This window comes from Aptenodytes patagonicus, chromosome 6 (assembly GCF_965638725.1).
Source record: "Aptenodytes patagonicus chromosome 6, bAptPat1.pri.cur, whole genome shotgun sequence".
Taxonomy (NCBI): Eukaryota; Metazoa; Chordata; class Aves; order Sphenisciformes; family Spheniscidae; genus Aptenodytes; species Aptenodytes patagonicus.
The window spans coordinates 9,437,047-9,455,566 of record NC_134954.1 but is presented as its reverse complement, the minus strand read 5'-3'; the positions used below and the strand labels follow the sequence as shown (position 1 = coordinate 9,455,566).

General features: G+C 50.6%; 2 protein-coding genes across 6 annotated transcripts in view; both read right to left on the bottom strand.

The window, feature by feature from the left end:
• The window catches only part of XXYLT1 (xyloside xylosyltransferase 1), a 41,240-nt gene extending 28,094 nt beyond the window's left edge, over nucleotides 1–13,146 (bottom strand). The window contains exons 1-2 of the mRNA XM_076341061.1: nucleotides 12,700–13,146; nucleotides 6,334–6,481 (exon numbers count right to left, since the gene is read on the bottom strand). Of these exons, the coding sequence (XP_076197176.1) occupies nucleotides 6,334–6,481; nucleotides 12,700–13,146 (595 nt within the window). The remainder of the gene's footprint in view (nucleotides 1–6,333; nucleotides 6,482–12,699) is intronic.
• Nucleotides 13,147–13,245: 99 nt separating this feature from the next.
• Nucleotides 13,246–18,520, bottom strand: part of ACAP2 (ArfGAP with coiled-coil, ankyrin repeat and PH domains 2) — a 70,716-nt gene continuing 65,441 nt past the window's right edge. For all 5 annotated transcript variants that reach the window (XM_076341056.1, XM_076341057.1, XM_076341059.1 and 2 more), the window contains one exon: nucleotides 13,246–17,989. In XM_076341056.1, the coding sequence (XP_076197171.1) occupies nucleotides 17,886–17,989 (104 nt within the window). In that variant the 3' untranslated portion in view covers nucleotides 13,246–17,885. The remainder of the gene's footprint in view (nucleotides 17,990–18,520) is intronic.

Genomic DNA, 18,520 nt, shown 5'->3' with positions numbered 1-18,520 from the left:
GTGCACCAGGAATTGCTCTGCAGCTGACAGGAGGAAGAAGAGGAGGTGGTGCTCCCCCATCTCCCTCTGCCGGGCTCCACCTTACAGACCTCTGATGCACATTTCTTTGTTCACGGTGTGACACAAGATTAACGCACCATAACTCAATGCGCACAGGTGCTGTCGAGGGGAAACATCACGTGCAGTCACCTGGCACTCCACGGGCAAAGAGAGCCCGACCCAGGCAGTCCCGCATTACGGATTCGAATGTTGCAGCTGCAATGGCAAACCCTCACACACGCACACTTACAAATTCCTATTTTCCCAAATGCAACAGATCACGTTTTCAGGACGCTGCCTGTTTGCTTTTACAGAAGCGCACTAGCAGAAGACAGCTACTCGTCAGGGCGCTGCTCCAGCACACACTATTTTCCTGATACCTCTGCTTAACACATTCCCCCCGGCTCCCAGGCTCTCCACCTCCACAGCCAGCAGCAGGAGCGCTCCGGGTGCCTGGCCTCGGCGCAGGCAAGGTGCCCTGAGAAGGCAAAGCGCAGCTCAGCGCTTGCTCCAACGCGTCTCCTCCCTGGCCTTTGCCCTCCCTCCAGCTCCGCTCGGTGGGAAAGGCATAAGCTGATGCTCACAGAGGCCACTGTCTCCGGGCTGGGACTCCCAGAGCAGGCAAAGGCTGATATCAGTTCCATGGGAGACCAAGCCGGAGCCAGCAGCTGGAGCCTGCTGCAAGCAGCACCAAATCCCAAGCGGCCTGGGGCTTGGTCATTAACAGGCAACTTGGACAAACATCATTATAATCTGGTCTACACTTCATAATCAGTACAGCCGTTGATAATGAGCTAGGTAAAATACCCTGTTCAGAGCCTGAGGCCAGGGAGACCACCGGACCTCCTGTTTGATCCCAGTGTGTCACAGCCATTAAGTCTGGACACCCGTTACAAAGCCGATGGCACAGCTCCCTGTCGGCGGCTGCTTCCCTGGACACAGTGCTGCTTATTCACCTGCAACAGCCGGCCATGCTTTCCCCCACCACACACAGCCATGTGTCCCCTGACGTACTCCTGCACAGCTTGCAGCTCGGGGAGATCCCAAAGCAGAGGCGGTGTCTATCAGACAGCAGCTTGCAATGATTTTCTCTTCCATGAGGCAGCTCAGCAGCTACAACATCCCACGGCAAGAAACTCCACGGATCACCGCCCCTGTGTGAATAACCACTGCGCTCTCTGTTCTAAACCCGCCTCTCACCAACTTTGACGTCCCCCAGTTCTCGTACAAACATCTACCCTGCATGGCTTGTGGCTTCATGGACCACACCGTAACCCCCTCGGCCAGCCCTCTCCCAGACTGGAGGGCCCCAGTCAGCCAGGTTCATCCCATACAGAAGCCACTGCTCTTCTCTGAACCTCTTCCAGGTTTTTCCCCAACAGACCATGTTGATATGCCATAAATTTCAGCAATACATAATGACCAGTCCCGCTCTGTTCTCCTTCCTCATAGCTCCTCATCTTTGTTTAGTCACACAGAAACTCACCCACTTCTCCCAGTGCTGCTTAGTTCCCTTATGAGCCCCTGACGAACAACCTTATCAAATGTACCTGCAGACCAAGCTCCTGAGTTTTCAGTCAGCAAGTCCCCAGGTGCGTCTTCACCGTAGAGTACTGCCCAGCTCCTACTTCTCTTTCCATCGCCTCTCATAAGCACTGCAACCACTGGCCTTAATAATTTCGTCGCATCTCACCCTACCGATTTCAATAGTGATAACTATGTCAAGTATTTCCTCACCAAATATTTTCTCCCAAATATTTTCTGACACATCCACTTTCTTACCCCAGTTCCTAACACTGCTATAAGCCAGACAGGGAATTGGCTCTCTCCCCCTTCTCAGTCCCATGCTTTCAAAGTATTTAAAAAAGGCAGAGGGTGAGCTGAACAGCATTTGCCTCTCTCCCTGGCTGTTAGCTAGACACCTTCTGATGGCTCTCGCTGTCTGCTCGCAGAGCCTTCTGCAGGCACATGGGTCATCTCTGGGATGCAGCAGGCATCAAAGGAGAAGAGAGGCTGGGCACGAGAAGGAACTATCTTGCTGAACTGCTTTCCTGGAGATCTCCAAGACTAATTTTATAGATGTGCTCGTAAGAGATCCCATTAGTGGAATTACACGTTGCAGTCACATGCCATCCTGCTCTGCACTCTTCCCTCCACCGCCCGTGTGAAGACACAGAGCCGCGTTAGCACAAGCAAGGGGCCCATCCTCACTGGCACTCCCTCTCCAGGCAGACATCCCAGCCGTGGCTCTGCTCAGCTGCATCCCACCAGCTTTGGGGGAGCAGAGCCGCATTCCTCTCCCTGCCCACCCAGAGCGGTACCAGGATTAACGAGTTAGTGCTTCGCCAGTGCCTGAAAGATGCGGCATGCTGCACGAGGGTTAACCTCGCACACGGCAGAGCCCAGGGGCCCTTTGCACCCTGTGCTCATCTCCTACCCTTCGTCAGGGTTTCTGCCTTCACGCTGGGTCGGTCAGTGGGAGAGAAACCCCGAGAGCTCCCCCACACGCTGCCAGGCAGGGAGGAGGAGACCATGTTCAGAGATTATGCTACCCCTCCAGGAAGACTGCCAGCTGTTCTTACCGGCCAGGAAATCTTGCTGCCTCCAATTTGTCAAATATCATCTTCAGTCAAGTTCTGCTAAATACCCTCACTCCATGCGAGGCACGGTACCTCCAGCCAGGTTTCAGAGACTCCCTTGAGCTAACGGACTCCGCTTCTCTGTCCGAGTTGGCAGAGATAAGCCACAAAGGTACTTCTCCATCCTGTCCCATTTTCCCTCTGCTCCTTCTCTTCTCCCACAGTCATCCTGCTGCAGCACGGTCAGCAAAACCAATGGAGTCAAACACCAACGGCAGTTTTCAAAGTTCTGTCCAAGCTGCTGGATGCTGACATCTCTCGCTCAGCCCACCAGCTGCTGAGGACACGCAGTCGCTAAACTAATTCTCCCTGAAAACTACCTGACTTGGGCCAAGGATGGGGGCCAAGAATTCCCGGGGGAGCCCACCGCTTCCCCTGGCTGCCCCTCTGCCACCCCATTTCCTCCTCCCCTCGCCCATGGCATCAGGAGTCTGCCCCGTGATCTTGCCTGCCAGGCAGACCTGCCCAGACATTACTCCTTCACATATCCGTAAGGAGGGTGATAAAAAGCTTGTCGGGTCCTCTGAAGTTACATGACTAAAATGACAAGTAATTAGAGGGATCGAAGCCAGTCGGGAAGTGAGAGGCCACCTCTGGATTGGCATACTGAAAAGGAAAGTAAAAAAGTCCGAGTCCTTGTCCTCCCTTCCCCTCCTAGCACTCCTCTGCAAGTCCCAGGACCGTTTCATGCTGGCATTGTCCTCACCCTGGCAGCTCCTCCTAAGCCTGAACCCTGTTCGTCCTCTCTCTGTGTAACTGTCCCATCACTTCTCCCTTGCAAAATCATTGCGATGCATCAAGCCCTCCTCCAGCTCCTTGGGCCTGGCCACATCGCGTTAAAACAGGATTTATGAGCCTCAAGCACAGACAAGAGTTATGCAGTCTGCACTTCTGCACGCTGCATACCAAGTCCCCAGCTGGTTTAAATCAGATTACCTCCACTGATGTAAGACATTTAAGGCAAGAGAGTTCCATGATTTACACCAGCTAAGAAGCTGTTATATTATAGTTTGGCAGCTGCAGGTTTTAGATCTGAAGTTTTTGGGCAAGGATCCCAAGCAGCAGTGAAAGACAGAGCAGCTGAGTGGCAAAAGCCATTTATTCTCAGTGCAATATGCACGCAGCCAGCATGTGTTCCACAAGTCTTTTTTTAAAAAAACAAAACACCACCCTGGTGTTTAGTTTTGAGTGCCATCAGCCTGTAAAGTCAGTGCCCCATCACAACCCCAAGGCTCCAAACAAATCACTAAGTCATGATACTACGGAAATGCCTCCCTTAAAAAAACTGTAAATTTGGGAAACTAAAACCAAGTAACTTTAATGCAAAGGTCGCTAGCTATTGAAAAAAACTAGAGACCAATTAACACAAATGCAAACAAACACACAAGAGTTTAATATTCAGATCAGGGCCTTCATTTCTGCTGGAGGATGCTTAAGCTTCCAATCAAATCTGGCTTCCACAAAAAAATGGTGCTAACGCTACGGAGCCACATATGCCTGCAAAGCTACACAAAAAGATGCACATTCAGGGCAGATGAAATGGCCCAGAAATGCACCAGGAAAAATGCTAATACTGCCTGAAAAGGAAGGTTCGGTCCTTTCTCCTTCACCTTAGCACAGTGGCTTCTTCACACCAGTAGAGGCTGGTTTGTCAGAGCCAGGAGAGCGGCAGGAGCCCAGTGCCATTCCCACGCCACCCGCAAGCCTGCAAGCGGGCAGCAGAGCTGCAGCCTTCCCTGCTGCCTCCCATCCGGTGCCGGCTGCGCGTCGGGAAGCAGGGAAGGGGCCGGGGAGCCCCGCCAGCCCCATAAATCACCAGGCACCCAGCACAGTAAATCTGACCTCCCTTGCAAGGGAAATATAAATCAGCTTTACTAGCAGCTTCTGAAACAAAAACTAAGCTCGTGAAACTGTAAAAATGCCTCTTTAAACATCCTGTGCCCTGAACAGACCACTGAAGGCCCCATCAGGCTGAGGGAGAGCAAACAAGCATTCCAAGAGATGAGACAACCAGCGGGTTGACGAACTGAGAAAAGGCATTTCAGACTGAGCAGCTTCTTGCTGGCAGGCAGCACGACACAGATATCTTTAGCACATGGTAAAGACAGGGGAGGGAATCTTGAAGAGTGAATTAGCCAGCATTAATACCATCATTTGTATTCAACGTACTTCAAAGCACTCGCAATGCAGACATCACGAGACAAAAAAAAAAAATTACCCAAGTCCAATGGAGAGCAAAGTACAGCACATTCGCTGGAGACCACAGAGTAATGATCGGCGGGGGTTGGATGGGACCCTCGGGGCCACCTCGCCCCACAGCCCCAGGCTATCTCCCTGCCTGCTCTTCCCTAATGCCTGTCTGCACAAATTAAACACCACTGTCCCACCGCTTAACGAGCTAACATGGGATGGCTGTGCCCCCCAGGGAGGGGCATGTCCAGAGGAAGCCTCATGAACCAGTGCAGAGGCAGGAGCTACTGGGCAGAGGACTCAGCAGGGGCACAGGGGAGTCGCACCCACTCACGTCCCAGCAAGAGCAAGACTGCGCCTGGGATCCATGGTAGGAAGTCTGTAGGGAATATTATGGCTGGGCAGAGGCTCCAGATGCCGAGGCAGCTGCTGGTGCCGGCGGTGCTAGCCATGGGAACAGCTATTTCAGTGACACACACGTGTGGGAACGGGCCACAACCACGTGCCATCCACAGGCAGCTTCGAGAGGCTGGTCACCTCCTCCTGGGGCAGGTGTACGGCCAGGCAGGACCCCGGGGCTCCCTGTCGCCACTGCCACCCACACCCTGCCATGGCACACGGAGGGCACGTGGCCAGTGGCTGGCCCGGGAGAGGATGCTGCCCTCACCGGTGCATCAGGCCAGCAGGGCAGCCAGCAGGGAGAGCACAGGGACAGCACCGGGAAGGGACAGCACCGGGAAGGGACAGGCAGGGCTGGGAGAGCTCCAGGGAAGGGGTTCAGTGCCCAGGGATGCCACACCCTCCTCGTGCAACCGGTCGAAGGCTAGAGCATGCCGGTCCCCCGAGAAGCACCCGTGCGCAGCCGGGGAAGGAAAACATGGCATCAACTCAGCCAAGCCCTCTTTGCCAGCTGCCTTGTTTTCCTGCAGATTTATTGTTGTTCCCGCACTCAGTAACAGCAGAGCAAAGGCACAATAAGGAAACTTAAGTGATCAGTGGCTGCTAATCAGAAAAGCTTTCCAAGAGCTCACTGAAGCCAAGAGGAAAGGCTCAACAACCGCTCTCTGCTGACGCTTGCTAGCGCACAGCCAGGCAGCCGTGCCACAAACATGCGGCACCTCTTTCTGCTGACAGCCCATGGGGAAGGGGGCTGTAAACACGCACAGGGCAAGCACACTTACTCCTGTCTCACCTCTCCTACCATCTCAGGGCACGAGGGCAGAGCCAGCTGCCGTGCGGCACGGATAACCTCCCGCCACTCATGCCAGCAGAGACCTGGATGCAGGCTGTCTTGGACCGAAGGGTCTGTCACTCTGCAGGAAGGAGCAGAACCCCAGGAGCCCATCCCAAAAGTTCGTTAGCTTTCTTTGCATTTCAAATAGCACTAGATAACATCTCCGTGCAGAAGGAAAAGAGAGCCTGTGTTGCCAGAGGCAGCTGCTGCGGCAGCTCAGCAGAGGCTTACCTTTGGGCATGATGCGATGCATTGCAACTGACAAGAAGAAGATCGAGTCGCTGTAGTAGGTCCCTGATCCAGCGCTGAAGTGTTTCTGCATGGCTTCGACAATTGGAAACAGCTTTTCTGTCAGCTCATTCACATCATGGACTATTACCTAGGAGAGACACCAGAAACACCACTCAGCTGCCGCCTCTGGGGACTGGCTCAGCGCTGGCAGCCTTTGCTCAGCCCACACTGGCACGGGGCGAGGAGGTTGTTAAAGCACAGACACTGCTGGTTGGCACTGCAGCTGCACAAAGGGACCCGACTGCCCCGGCCCCTGCATGTCCCCCTGCCACGAGAGCCAGCTAAGTGCAGCAGGGAGAGGAGGGAAGGATTTCTACAGCCATTTCATAACTGTGAGATGGGCAGAGACTCGAATCCGCTCACACAATCAAGTGTGTTCAATGTTTTGTGGGTTTTTTTTCTGGTCTGTTCCCACTACCTAATGCAACCACATATCTGGTCTCCCATATGGAATCCATCAGAAGAGGTGATTGTTCACTCCAGGCTCTGGCATCCTGCCGCTTTGAGGCAAGCCAGATCACGTCACTTACCCTGAGGACCAAGACTTGCTCCCTGCTACAGAGGCAGGCGACGACAGGGCCAGGGACGCAGCCCGGATTTCCTGAACCTCAGCCCAGCATGGAGGCAAGCTCTGCAGCACATCCTGCCAGAGCTGGAGGGGGAAAGGGAGGACGGGCCACAGCACGCCGACAAAAATCCAAACATCAGCAGTTACAGCAGAGCCAAGCATCTTCTCTAGATGGAGCTCAGCCCGCTTGTGCTGGCGCTCTGCTCGCACTCAGCCAGCAATGCTCTGCGCTCCTCAGCCCTGCTGGAGCCCATGTACCAGCACCGGCCCTGGCACGCCTGCGCAGGTCATGGCTACGGGCCAGAAACAGGAGCAACTGCCAATGTACCTTGTCAGCTACTGAACTTTTACAAACTTATAATTAATTTTGGTCAAAGTCTGACAAACAGGAACTTTCATGCAGCCCGATGCTCGTTACACAGACAGAAGGACGCAGGTCACTGAATCACGCAAGATAACAGAAGGGATTTTCAGGGTAATTAAGAGAGACAAGGGACACGACCCCAGTGCGGATAGGGGGGAGTTCAGGAACTCGAGTGTGGAGACTTGAGGTCGCGACGCCTTCTTCAGTCCAGGGAAAGCAGGAAGAGCCCAGCAGGAACTGAAGGCCAGTGAGGACACGACTTCACAGCAGTACTTGAATTTTGGGAAAGGGAGCCTACACCCCTTGTTTGAGGGATACAGAGACACTTCCTTAAGCCTTCAGCAGGGAACTCAGCCCCATGATCTCCATAGGTCCCTTCCAAACTAAACTATTCAGTGGTTCTATGCTTTCACTCCTTTTTCCTACTAAAACTTCATCTGCTTAAGAGCAAGGAGCCCTGCACTATACACTTAAACATACAAGATAGAGTATTTGCTTTTTTTAAACCTAAACCAAGTCAAGTGCTTCAAAGGAAAAGGCAGCTCTGGAGCCTGAGCTGGTGCAATGACCATCCTCTCTATGGGATGCACAAGAGGCCACTTCGACACGCAGCGAGGCTGGCACAGAGACAGAGGCAGTAAGTAGTCTGAAGCTTCTTCCTCCCACACTTTCTTGCAGAAAACGTTACCCAGATCAAAGTGCTCTCGTGTCAGAGCAGAGCTCGCCGGAGGCAGGGAGCTGCTCGTGGGACCCACAGTATGCCGAACAAGGCAAGGTCATGGGCCCATCCTGACCCCGGACACAGCAGCCAAGCCCACTGTGGGGTACCGCTGGAGGACAGTCACAGCGGAGTCCCCACAGCCCCCCCCTCCTGGGGAGGGCACCCCAAACACCTGCTCTTGGCCAATGACTCAATGCTGGCCCTTGCCGTCAGCCAGGCGCTGTACGAGAGCCCTCGCACAGGCTCTGCGGCCAGCATGTCCCTCGGTGGGGCGGCCACACTGCTGGCGTCTTGGTTGCTGGTCTCGGGGCCAAGCGCCTGCAGAAGGACTGCAGGAAAGACACAGAACGACATGTACCAAGAAAGTACATTGGGAGAGCTCATCAAGCAGCCATACCTGGCTTTGCATAGCACAGCATACATAATCCTTCCCTGAGACACCGCAGGGGAGAAAACTCTGTTACCAGGAACATTATGGCAACATCTCGCCCCAGCCCTGCCAAGCTGCGCAGCCGGCTTTGCCATCACGGTTAGCACCAGCCACGCTGCAGGAACAGGCGGGAGAGCAGCACAGCTGCAGGGAGCAGACTGGCAGCACCAAGCGCTGCTGACAGCAGCGATCCCGGGGGACCAAACACAGCAAAACACCACTACTCTCCAAGTACAAAGCCACTGACCACCTGTGCACGGAGCTGAGCACCACTAGCACCACCACCACTGGGATGCACCACGCTCTGTTCCCAGCCCAGCTTGGTAGGGGCAGCTTCAGGGTCTAGACGGACTGGAGAAGCACGGAGCAGAAATACAGACCTGTAACCGCCCTTCTGCATCCAGCAAAGGCAGCCTGAGGTCTGCACAGCACATAGGAAACAGCTGAGCAGGGGGAGAAAAAAAAAGTCAAACCAATTCCAGTCACCTCTGAAATGAGCAGAGTGCCAAGCACCAGTGGACAAAAATCATGGGAAAAATACTCCTGAAACTCCAGACACAGCATCATCCTCCTTCTCTCCCCTGCCAAAGAAAACAGGAAAATTTGTGTCTTTTGCCCACCCTTTGGTTAGGCACTTCTGCAAAGCAAACTCCTGAGCAGCTGAATCTTCCTTCCGCAGCCACAGGCCGGCCAGCCTCTCCAGGACCGCGAGGGCTTCTCCCTTCCCCACTGCTGACTTTAGCACAGCTTGTTGATCCGCTGCTAATTTTGTACTTTGTTATTTATTTGTGTAACAGCTTTCAGTAAATCCCCATAGCTAAATCCAACCACGTTTGCTGAGAACATTAAGAAAACTAAGTTCTAGGGGTTTCCTGTGTGAGCACAGTTTTGTAAACACACATCCTGCACCGAGAAAAGACCCTTTCAATTGATCTACTAGAAAAAAACCAACCCACATTTTGTTTCTCTTTAACTTTCTCTCCTTCTCATGCCGGCTATCTTTGCAGCTCTCTTGTAAGTGCGAGGTCACAGCAGCTCAGTTACATTCACCCCAGAATGTCTTCACACAGCACCAGACCCGCAGAGGAGTCAGTGTTTGGCAGCATCCTCCACAGGGCCGATCTAAACAAGCAACCAGGAAGAGCAACGAGCAGAGCGCGCAGTTAATTTTATTCTCGGAGGGGAACGGAATAAATAAGCGATACGAATCAGCACAAGGAGTCAGAGCGCACAGCCCAGAGTTGCAGGAAACAGGACGAGTCGGGGCTCTTTGTAAGCACAGTATCAGCTGCTGAGACATGCCCAGGCTCGCTCCTGGGCACTTCCCGCTTGCTGGGAAGTGGGAGAGGCTGTGGAGATCACCCTGCAACCCATGGGACAGGACAAGCTCTCTGCAACTGTGAGCATAAAAGCCCTGGTAAAAGCACAGCAAAACCTTCACAAGCTGGGGCTCGGAGGACAAGGCGTGGGCAGGAAAGCCAGGCCTTGGCTGGGTGCTGGTGTGCGGCAAGTCCTTCCTCCGGCACCACTGCTCACGGGTGCTTCCCAGACAGCTTCCTTCGTCCCTGCTGCTCTCCACCCCACGCCAAAAAGCCACGCAGGCACCACACCGCAGAGCACCAGCTCCATCTGCCGCTCGCTGTCGGCACGCTGCGCTCCCAGCTCCACATCTGGGACACAGCTGTACAGGCACTGTGGGACCAGTGATGCCACGTCATGACTGCCCCATGACTGGGACAGCCCAGGTCTGCCCTGCCCTGCACAGCAGGGAGGGTCCTAAGCTGCTCCCATGCACCCCACCGCGGTGCATCCCAAAGCCCCTCTGCTCTCACCCTCCGCATGCTGCCCTGGCAGGCTGCAGCCGGCTGCTTCAGTCTCCAGGAGATTTTAAAAGTTCCTGAATTTGCTTAGGGAGAGACAAGAGCTGGCCGGTGACCTTCCCCAAGGGTTGGGATCCAGTTCTGATTCCTGGGCTTCACTCTAACAGAGGACCCAACTGATCCCAGCTCTGCTGGGAGGGGAGGACAAGGACAGCTCCAAAAGCAGAGCCTGAATCATATCCTCACAAAGGAAAAGTAACGTTCGGGGTTTTTAATCAATCCTGCCTCGGCAGCTCAAGCTGCCCTTTGAGTACTTTATCAAGCCTTGTCTCTGGGCCTGCTCTAGGACAACACCGTAAGAGCCAGGAGAGTGTTCTGGGGACATCAAGAGAACTGGGAAAGGAGAGGTCTCAGGATGGAGATGAGTTACTGCTGGAGCTACCTGAGCATCAGGATCAACCACCTTCAACATTTTAGCAGCACCAAAGGTCCAAGTTAAGGTGATGTTTCCTGCTGATAAAGAGGAGGAATGGCGTAGGCTACAGCAAGAATAAAGAGGCACTGTCACCTGCTGGCGTACCAGAAACTGGCACAGTATTAGGGGCAAGGCTGTATGCTTGAGAAGCAGGCAACAGCCTCTGCTCTGTACTAGGAACTCTACCTAAAAACAGATAAGTGGATAGATCTGAAGTGTACTGCTGAGGGAAGAAGCTGTCGCACTGAGTAGATCCCAGTGGGATCTCACCCGAGCCCTCCAGACCACGCTGCTTGCTTACACCCAAGAAATCAGTTCTGGCACAAGACCTACTCACCGAGCCACAAGCCAGGCTTTACTGTGAGCCCACAAGCACCTACAGACAGAGGCCCACCCCGCAACAGACACATCACTGCATGCCCCCACCTCCTGCAACATTCAACTCACAAGCCCGTATCCCCCTGGAGAAGCAGTGCTGACAAGGCTGCCCGCAGAGGAATTTGGTTTCTGAGAAGAGCAGGCAGCAGTAAGGTAGCCACACGCACAGACGGGTATCTACAAGGGATCCGCACGCCGTGGTTGCCCAGGGGTCCTCCCACTCCAGGGGACATGATACTACAAACCTGAGCTAGGCTGTCGCACTGCACCGTCATGGGGCACCGCTAGTCCACCCTGCTGCGGCATGGAGGAATCCTCCTGAAGGTAGCTGCGCACAACCCCTCCAGACAGCTGAGCACTGCCGGCACGGTGCAGGTTACCCACCACGGATACGTGACCTGACAGAGCGCCAGCACCAGTAAAGTGCTGTTTAAGAAAAAGGAGAGGTGGGATTATTTACCAACAAACGATATGTATGAACAATGTTAAGGTTACATCTCTAGTTACATCTCAGTAGAGTTCAGCTAATATTAAATACCTGAAAGACGAGAAATGAAAAGTTACAGCAGAAGTAGAGGATGCTTCTAAGCAGTACTCTGCAGCAGCACCTCAGGACAGGAAAGTCAAGTTACCTGGAGTCTCTGAACTTAATACTCCTCCAGTTTCCAGACACCTGTTTAATGTGAAGGAAAGCCTGATTTTGCATGGACTGCACTGACTACATTTCTGGGAGGCAGAACCGTTTCTCTGGCAGGTAGCAGGGTGAACGTTTGCACGTGGAAGCACTCCAACCTTTGCAGGCTCTCCATTCCCTTTTTCAAGAGCCGCTAGCAGCAGGGCGACAGCGTTCTCTTTTCACGGTCCCGCAGGACCACTTGGGAAGCCATCTACACACAAGCACACGTGGTCCTTGTGCTGAGACACTGAACTGTGGCTAACAGCAGGGTCTCTAGAAGAGGTGCAGCATTGCTCAGAGCAACTGCTCTTCTCCAGCAGAAATGGTTTGCCAGAGGTGTTCCTGGGCCATGCTGCTACCCAGTCCTGGGTAAGATAATCACTGAGCTGCACCGGGACACCTCCCAGCAGGCAGCAGCAGGGAGCGCGGGGTCTCAGCTCACACAGAACAAGCCCTTCAGAAGATTCATGAGACCGGGGAGAGACGCAGCCTTCTCCAGCGCAGACGGGAAGCGAACGGTCACCATGGGGGAGCTGGAGCAAGGGCTGTCAGTTAAGAAAGTTTCTCGTTTTTCACTAGACTGTCGCTCCCCTTGCCTTATGGGAAGATTAACATTGCTCGGAAACCCCGCGCGCTCCCTTTGTCACACTGGGCGGGCAGGTAAGCGAGAGCCCCAGAAGGTGCTCCGGCAGCAGCGCACCCACCAGCCGAAGCACCCCAGCGGGCGGGTGGCGGAGGCCAGGAGGGCGGTGCCGCGGAGCTCCGCTCCCCGCGGGCACGCCCCACAGCCGCGGCAGAGCGCACGGCCGCAGCGGGGACCGGCCCGGCCCGGCCGCGCAGGTGCCCGCACCCCCGCCCGCCCCGCCGGGCGCACCTGGTGCCGGAAGGCGGCGCCGCGCAGCAGGTCCCGCAGCAGGCCGAGGCCGATGTCCCTGCTGGCGCCCTCGGTGACGAGGTGGAGGTGCAGCGCGTCCCCGCCGCCCAGCCGGCCGTGCCGCAGCAGGGAGCGCAGCGCCGCCTGCCCCTTGGCGCGCAGCGCCGGGCTCCGCTCCGCCTTGGTGAACATCATCAGGAGGTGCAGGTCGCGGCCGCCGGCCGCCGCCTCCCCGCCGCCGCGCTGGGGGTGGCGGTGGGCCGGCGCGGGCGGCGTGGCGCGGAGGCGGCGGGTGGCGCTGGAGAAGGTCTCCCCGCCGCCGCCCAGGTAGTAGAAGGCGCAGACGGCCAGGGCGGCGGCCAGCGCCAGGGCGCAGGGCTGGGAGCGCGCCCAGCCCCAGCCCCGGCCCCAGCCCCAGCCCCGGCCCGCGCGGCCCATCGCCGCCATGCCGGGGGCGGGACCGCCGCCCCGCGCCCGCCCCGCGCCCGCCCCGCGCCCGCCCCGCGCCCGCCCCGCGCCCGCCCTAGCCGCCAGAGACCGAGGCCGTTCACAGCATACAAAGGTTTAATCAAGTACAGTATTTACAATCCTTACAGCATGTACAGTCGGTTAACTACAAAGGTAATAATGCGTTTCTCTCATTTACAATGACAAACTACAGAAAACTACATTCAAGTTTTAGATACAAAGTCTACAGACTTATTAAATGCGAACTAGGGCTGGTTATACACTCTTTACAGTTACACCTTAAGGGGGGGGAAGAGTTCACAGGAGAACGCGAGCATTTTACCGCTGGAATGCTTAAAAAACACCAAATACAGAGGGACAGGTGGATAATGAAAAAAAAAGTTCATTATTTCAGACAGAGTAACCTCTCTGCTTGAGGAAACAATGATTTCTCAGTGATTTCTATCAAAACATGGAAAATCTGGGATCCTAACAGAAAAGCGAGTGGGATTTCTTTCCTCCATCATCTCCTTCCATGGGAAGAGAAACAAGAAAATACTGTGTGCAGAAAGATAAAGCAAGCGTATGAAAGGGGATATACCAAAGTGGTACATTCATCCTTTTCCCCAGTACTGCCTTTCTGGAGTTCTCCCTGTTCTAAAAACGTGCTTTTGTGCAAGCAAGACATTTTGGCTATCAGGGTGCACAAACAAGTGGCATAAACTCTAACTCAGGAAAAAGTGTCCATCTGTGAATGGGCAGAGACGACAGTTTGCAAAACTGACTCTCAAAATACTTTCAATGTATTAAATAATCAGCTCAGTCCTTTTGACGGTGTAAAAATATTACGTCTTTAGTACTTACACCTTATTTGTAATTCTACCAAATGGTCCTTTTATATTCACTGTGTCATCTGAGATTCTCATGATCAAAATGCAGAGTTAACATCCGTACTTTAAAACAGATGGCTGCAGAGAAGCACCGAAGTCCTGGAAACATCACAGCCAACCCTATGCTTATTCCAGTTCTCACCTTTTTTCTTCAGTGCTACAAAGTTTTTGCTCTATCGAGGAGAACTCTAATAATTTGGACAACATGTGTGTACTGAAGTCATACTGCAAAACAGGAGAAACTTCCTCTTGTATGGGGATTTGCTGACAGCAGTTGGAAGGTCTGGTTGCATTTTCTAAAACTATTTCAGCTCAGTATATAACCAGGTAAAATGTAAAACCCCCCCGAGTGAAAAATGCAGTATTAATACAGGATCCTTTAGCGCACTAACATTAGAAGCCACGAAAGGCACAATCCAAAGCTTCTGAAATCAGTGGGAAGACTGCTACCGATTTCAGTGACTTCTTGGATTAGGTCCTAATTGGTAAGGAGGCTGAAGCCTACAACGTACTAACGAACAACTGAAACACGCATTCAGACTGCAATATGTGCAGCTTGCGAAAGCAAAGCAAGACTTATACCATCCATCGCCTTCACCCAAATTTATGGGAACAAATTCCAGCATGTCTAATATAATTCAGTGGCATGATTCAGTCTGATAATTCAGAAATTTAAGTTTATATGCACTGTACTGACATTAACATAAAATATGAAACCTTATGAACAATCAAAACAATACAGACCACTAAGGAGACACCACAGACACCATTTTAATCAACGTGCAACATAAGTAAATTATACCTCTGAAATCAAGATGCATTAGAATACATGTTGAGCTCCTTGACATTTGTCTTTCCAAGAGACCTTTGGAACACATGATCTAACTCTGGCTAAGAAAAATAGTATAAAATCTTTCAATGGGCTATCTAGTAAATTACTAAAATTCTATCCAAAAGCTGATTTTAAACTGTGTTAGAAATCTCCTGCTTTGTACCTCACTGACTAAGACCTATTACACTTCATGCCTACAGAGAAACATGAACCGGAATCGAAGCTTTCCATTACCTGGTACAGAGTACAAGATGTTAACCCACAGTGGAGCCTTACTGTCTATTACTCTAGTTATACTCAGATTCATATTGTAATAAAAATGGAAGTTTCCCACTATTACTGAGCAGAAGATTAGCACTTGAGTCAGAACTCAATATGGAAATCCCAATCTTCAGAGTACTAGAGATTATCATACTTTGTTTTACTGAGGGCTGAATCCTAAAAGTTAGAGGCCCCGGAGCACCGAGCCTGCCAGTGTTTGGTAGGACTAAGCCCTCGACACATTTCATGCAACTTAATGGCATATTCATTTTTGCTGATGAGCAACATCCTAACACATGCATTGCACCTGACCTGAAAAAAAAAGCTTTAACAATGCAGTTTATGCTGGACATCCTAGCATACCTAAAAGGATTGGGGAACGAGGCTACAGGATCAGAAGTGACACACCTGCTCCCTGAACCATTAAAACTCCAAAGCTCCTGACAAGAGTAATGCAACCTATGGATCAGGTATGTTATTAGACCTTTAGCATAAATAGACTGATACTGCTTCCCAGACAGATGAGAGTCGGAAATGCAGCACGTGGATCTGCAGAGCTAGAGGGAAGAAGCTTTTTGTCTACAGGAAGTTGTCCTGCAAAATTTGTCATGGAGATTTTTATGGCTAGGAAGGAAAATACCAGTGGAGATTTGAAATAAGTGTCTCTGACACTCTTCCAGCAGCATGGACTGAGATAGCGATTACGCCATTAAGCTTCAGGCAGCTTTACATTACAGCCAATCACACTATATACTGCCGCCTGTCACGTAGGCTGCAAAAGACAAATCTTTAGAAAAACCTATGTTTAAAGTGTATACTATACATAGTTATATCTTGCATTGTCCCATCTGTACACCGGGAATTTTACTTTCTCTAAGATCTACTAAAACATCCACTGCTATTAAATACTGCAGATTAGGAAGTATATTATCATTTCATAGACAGCTATTTAAAAAACAACTTACTAGAAATTACTGCTTACAGGTGATATTCCTAAGTGTCTTATTATTCAGACTAAATGCACTCTTTAAATGGGCAGAATCTGCTTTTCCTAGCATAATTAGACCACGCACAAAGCAAGAACTGTTTTGTAAGATTCTTCTGCTTGGAAAAAGAATATATTGGACAATTCTAAAATGCTATTAACTTTGCAGCAATAATCATCCAGATTTGATGCAGTATTATACATTTAATGCAAAATTATAGATATTTTAAATACCTTGTTAAAATTTAATATGCCAGAAAGTTTAATTTTACCATAGTTTACAGAAATTCTTTATCCAGTTTTGCCTATCTTAGCCAGCTTGAAGAAAAGCCAATTCATTTCCTAAATACATTTCAACAGCAGGTTAGCATAATGCCATGGCTATTAGGATTGTTAAAAACTCACATCGATACTATGTTACCTAAAAATTCTCCTTAAGTTGTCCATAGGGCAGACAAATAGAGCATAAAAAATTGCATCTGCTGGTTTGGGGCTTCAGGTGATTACTATCTAGGTATTAAATAACCTGACACATAAGCGTGTATCTACAGACACCCTTTATACATGCACATCAGCAGAGCGGAGCTCACTATTGAACAAAGCAAACTGCGTTGCTGCCCTCGGAATAGAGCTGGAGACCGTGCTCATTCGTTACTTTGCAAAAGCGCGCAGTGAAATTCCCAGGTTTTCTTGTGCACACCTTAGTTTAGACAACACATACACATACACATCTTTGCAGATTATATAAAGGATACTGCTTCCTGATATAAAGGACTGGTTGCCCTAAATTTAGGGTGGCTGCATTACATATGAGATGTTATATATTCAGCTTAGGGCTAGTAGTGAGAACAGCAAAAAGAGAAGGTAACAAACAGCCTTCGTAGGACTGCTCTACACAAACTCCATTGGCTCAATACTTACTTTCATGTCTCAAATTTCAAGCTTTGATGTCCAAATACTGCAAACAAACCCCACATCATGTCCAGCAGGATTAAGTTTATTTTTCATGAAAGGTTCCACATGCTCACTTAAAAGTATACTTGCTGCATAGAAAGTTTAATTTAAGAGGAAAAAAAAAAAGGAAAATAGGTTGCTCTTAGAAGTTTGGTCCTCCAGGATATACACCTGTTGTGACTGACCCGCAGTCACTAGCATAAAGGCCAGCCTGGTGTTAAAGCTTCCACTGAAAAAGAGCTTGCAAAAGAGCAGAAGTTACCATGTCTTGCTATTAACAGCTTAGCTCTAACCACAGTCAGCATAGGAACAAGAGAATCTGTTAAGTTACAGGCCCACAAATAGAGGGACAACTCAGTAAGTCATGACCCGATTTCCCTTCCAAACAGTCCCAGAAAATGCAACCCAGACCTTCTTGTCAGAGGCACATTCTTCACGGCAATACGGGGACAGATGACGGTAGGGGATACTAAATAGCAAAGCTGGTCTGATCATCCTGCCATCCAGAGTCTGCAACGCATACAGCTACGCTCTGTTAACTTTATGTACGAACCATAGACAAACTTCGTACTTCCTAACGGGTACTATTTTTATACTGAGCTAGCAGGTATTCCTTTTTTTAAACATTTTCTTCAGCTGCTGAGGTATACGTACTGTAGAACATAAAACAACCCATACATTTCCCCAGCTACCACAATCTAAAGCTACATTAGAGTGGTCATTTTATCCAAACTATCTAACAAAATGTATATAATTCATTCTGTTAAAGTAAAAAAGACTTGCACTATAAGGATCAGGTTCTTTTCCTTCTTGACACTTAAGACTTCTGGGAATCCGACTGCTGGAAACGGTTTAGCTTCTCTGGATTATTTGATGCCATTTGAGAAAAGTCACGAAAAATGTCCTGATAAATTTCATCTCCTAGGTAGAAAAGAAAAGGGAAACGGTGTTAAACATTCACGATAGTTAACATCACCCACCATTGCACAAATGCCCTACTGCGCTACCAGTTACTGTAACACTTATTCATGTATAAAGATTGCTTATAGATGGAATGATGCTGATGTGAACTCTTTGGGACTGTTTACTTGCATGCACGTTCTATAGAAGCAAATTAAACAAAGCCAAACTATACCTGATAATAGTACCTCACAGGCAGCCACACAGAGGAAAATTCAGAGTTAGAAAGGAAAAACGAAAGCATGTTAAAGCAATGTAAAAAGAAAAATGTTTATTAGCTATTAAAGAATAAAATCCTTGTTTTTGCAAGGAAGTGCTAACCAAGATTCTCTTCAGAAAAGTAGAAGTATGGCATAAAGATTTACTTGGAAACAGAGGTCAGAAGTCTTACAGCCAGACAGAACTGCCCATAAAAGAAACAATCAGCGAGCAACAGTATAAAAAAAGCAATCCTAAGTAAAGAAATTACTGTTCATTAATCCTTTTGGTCTA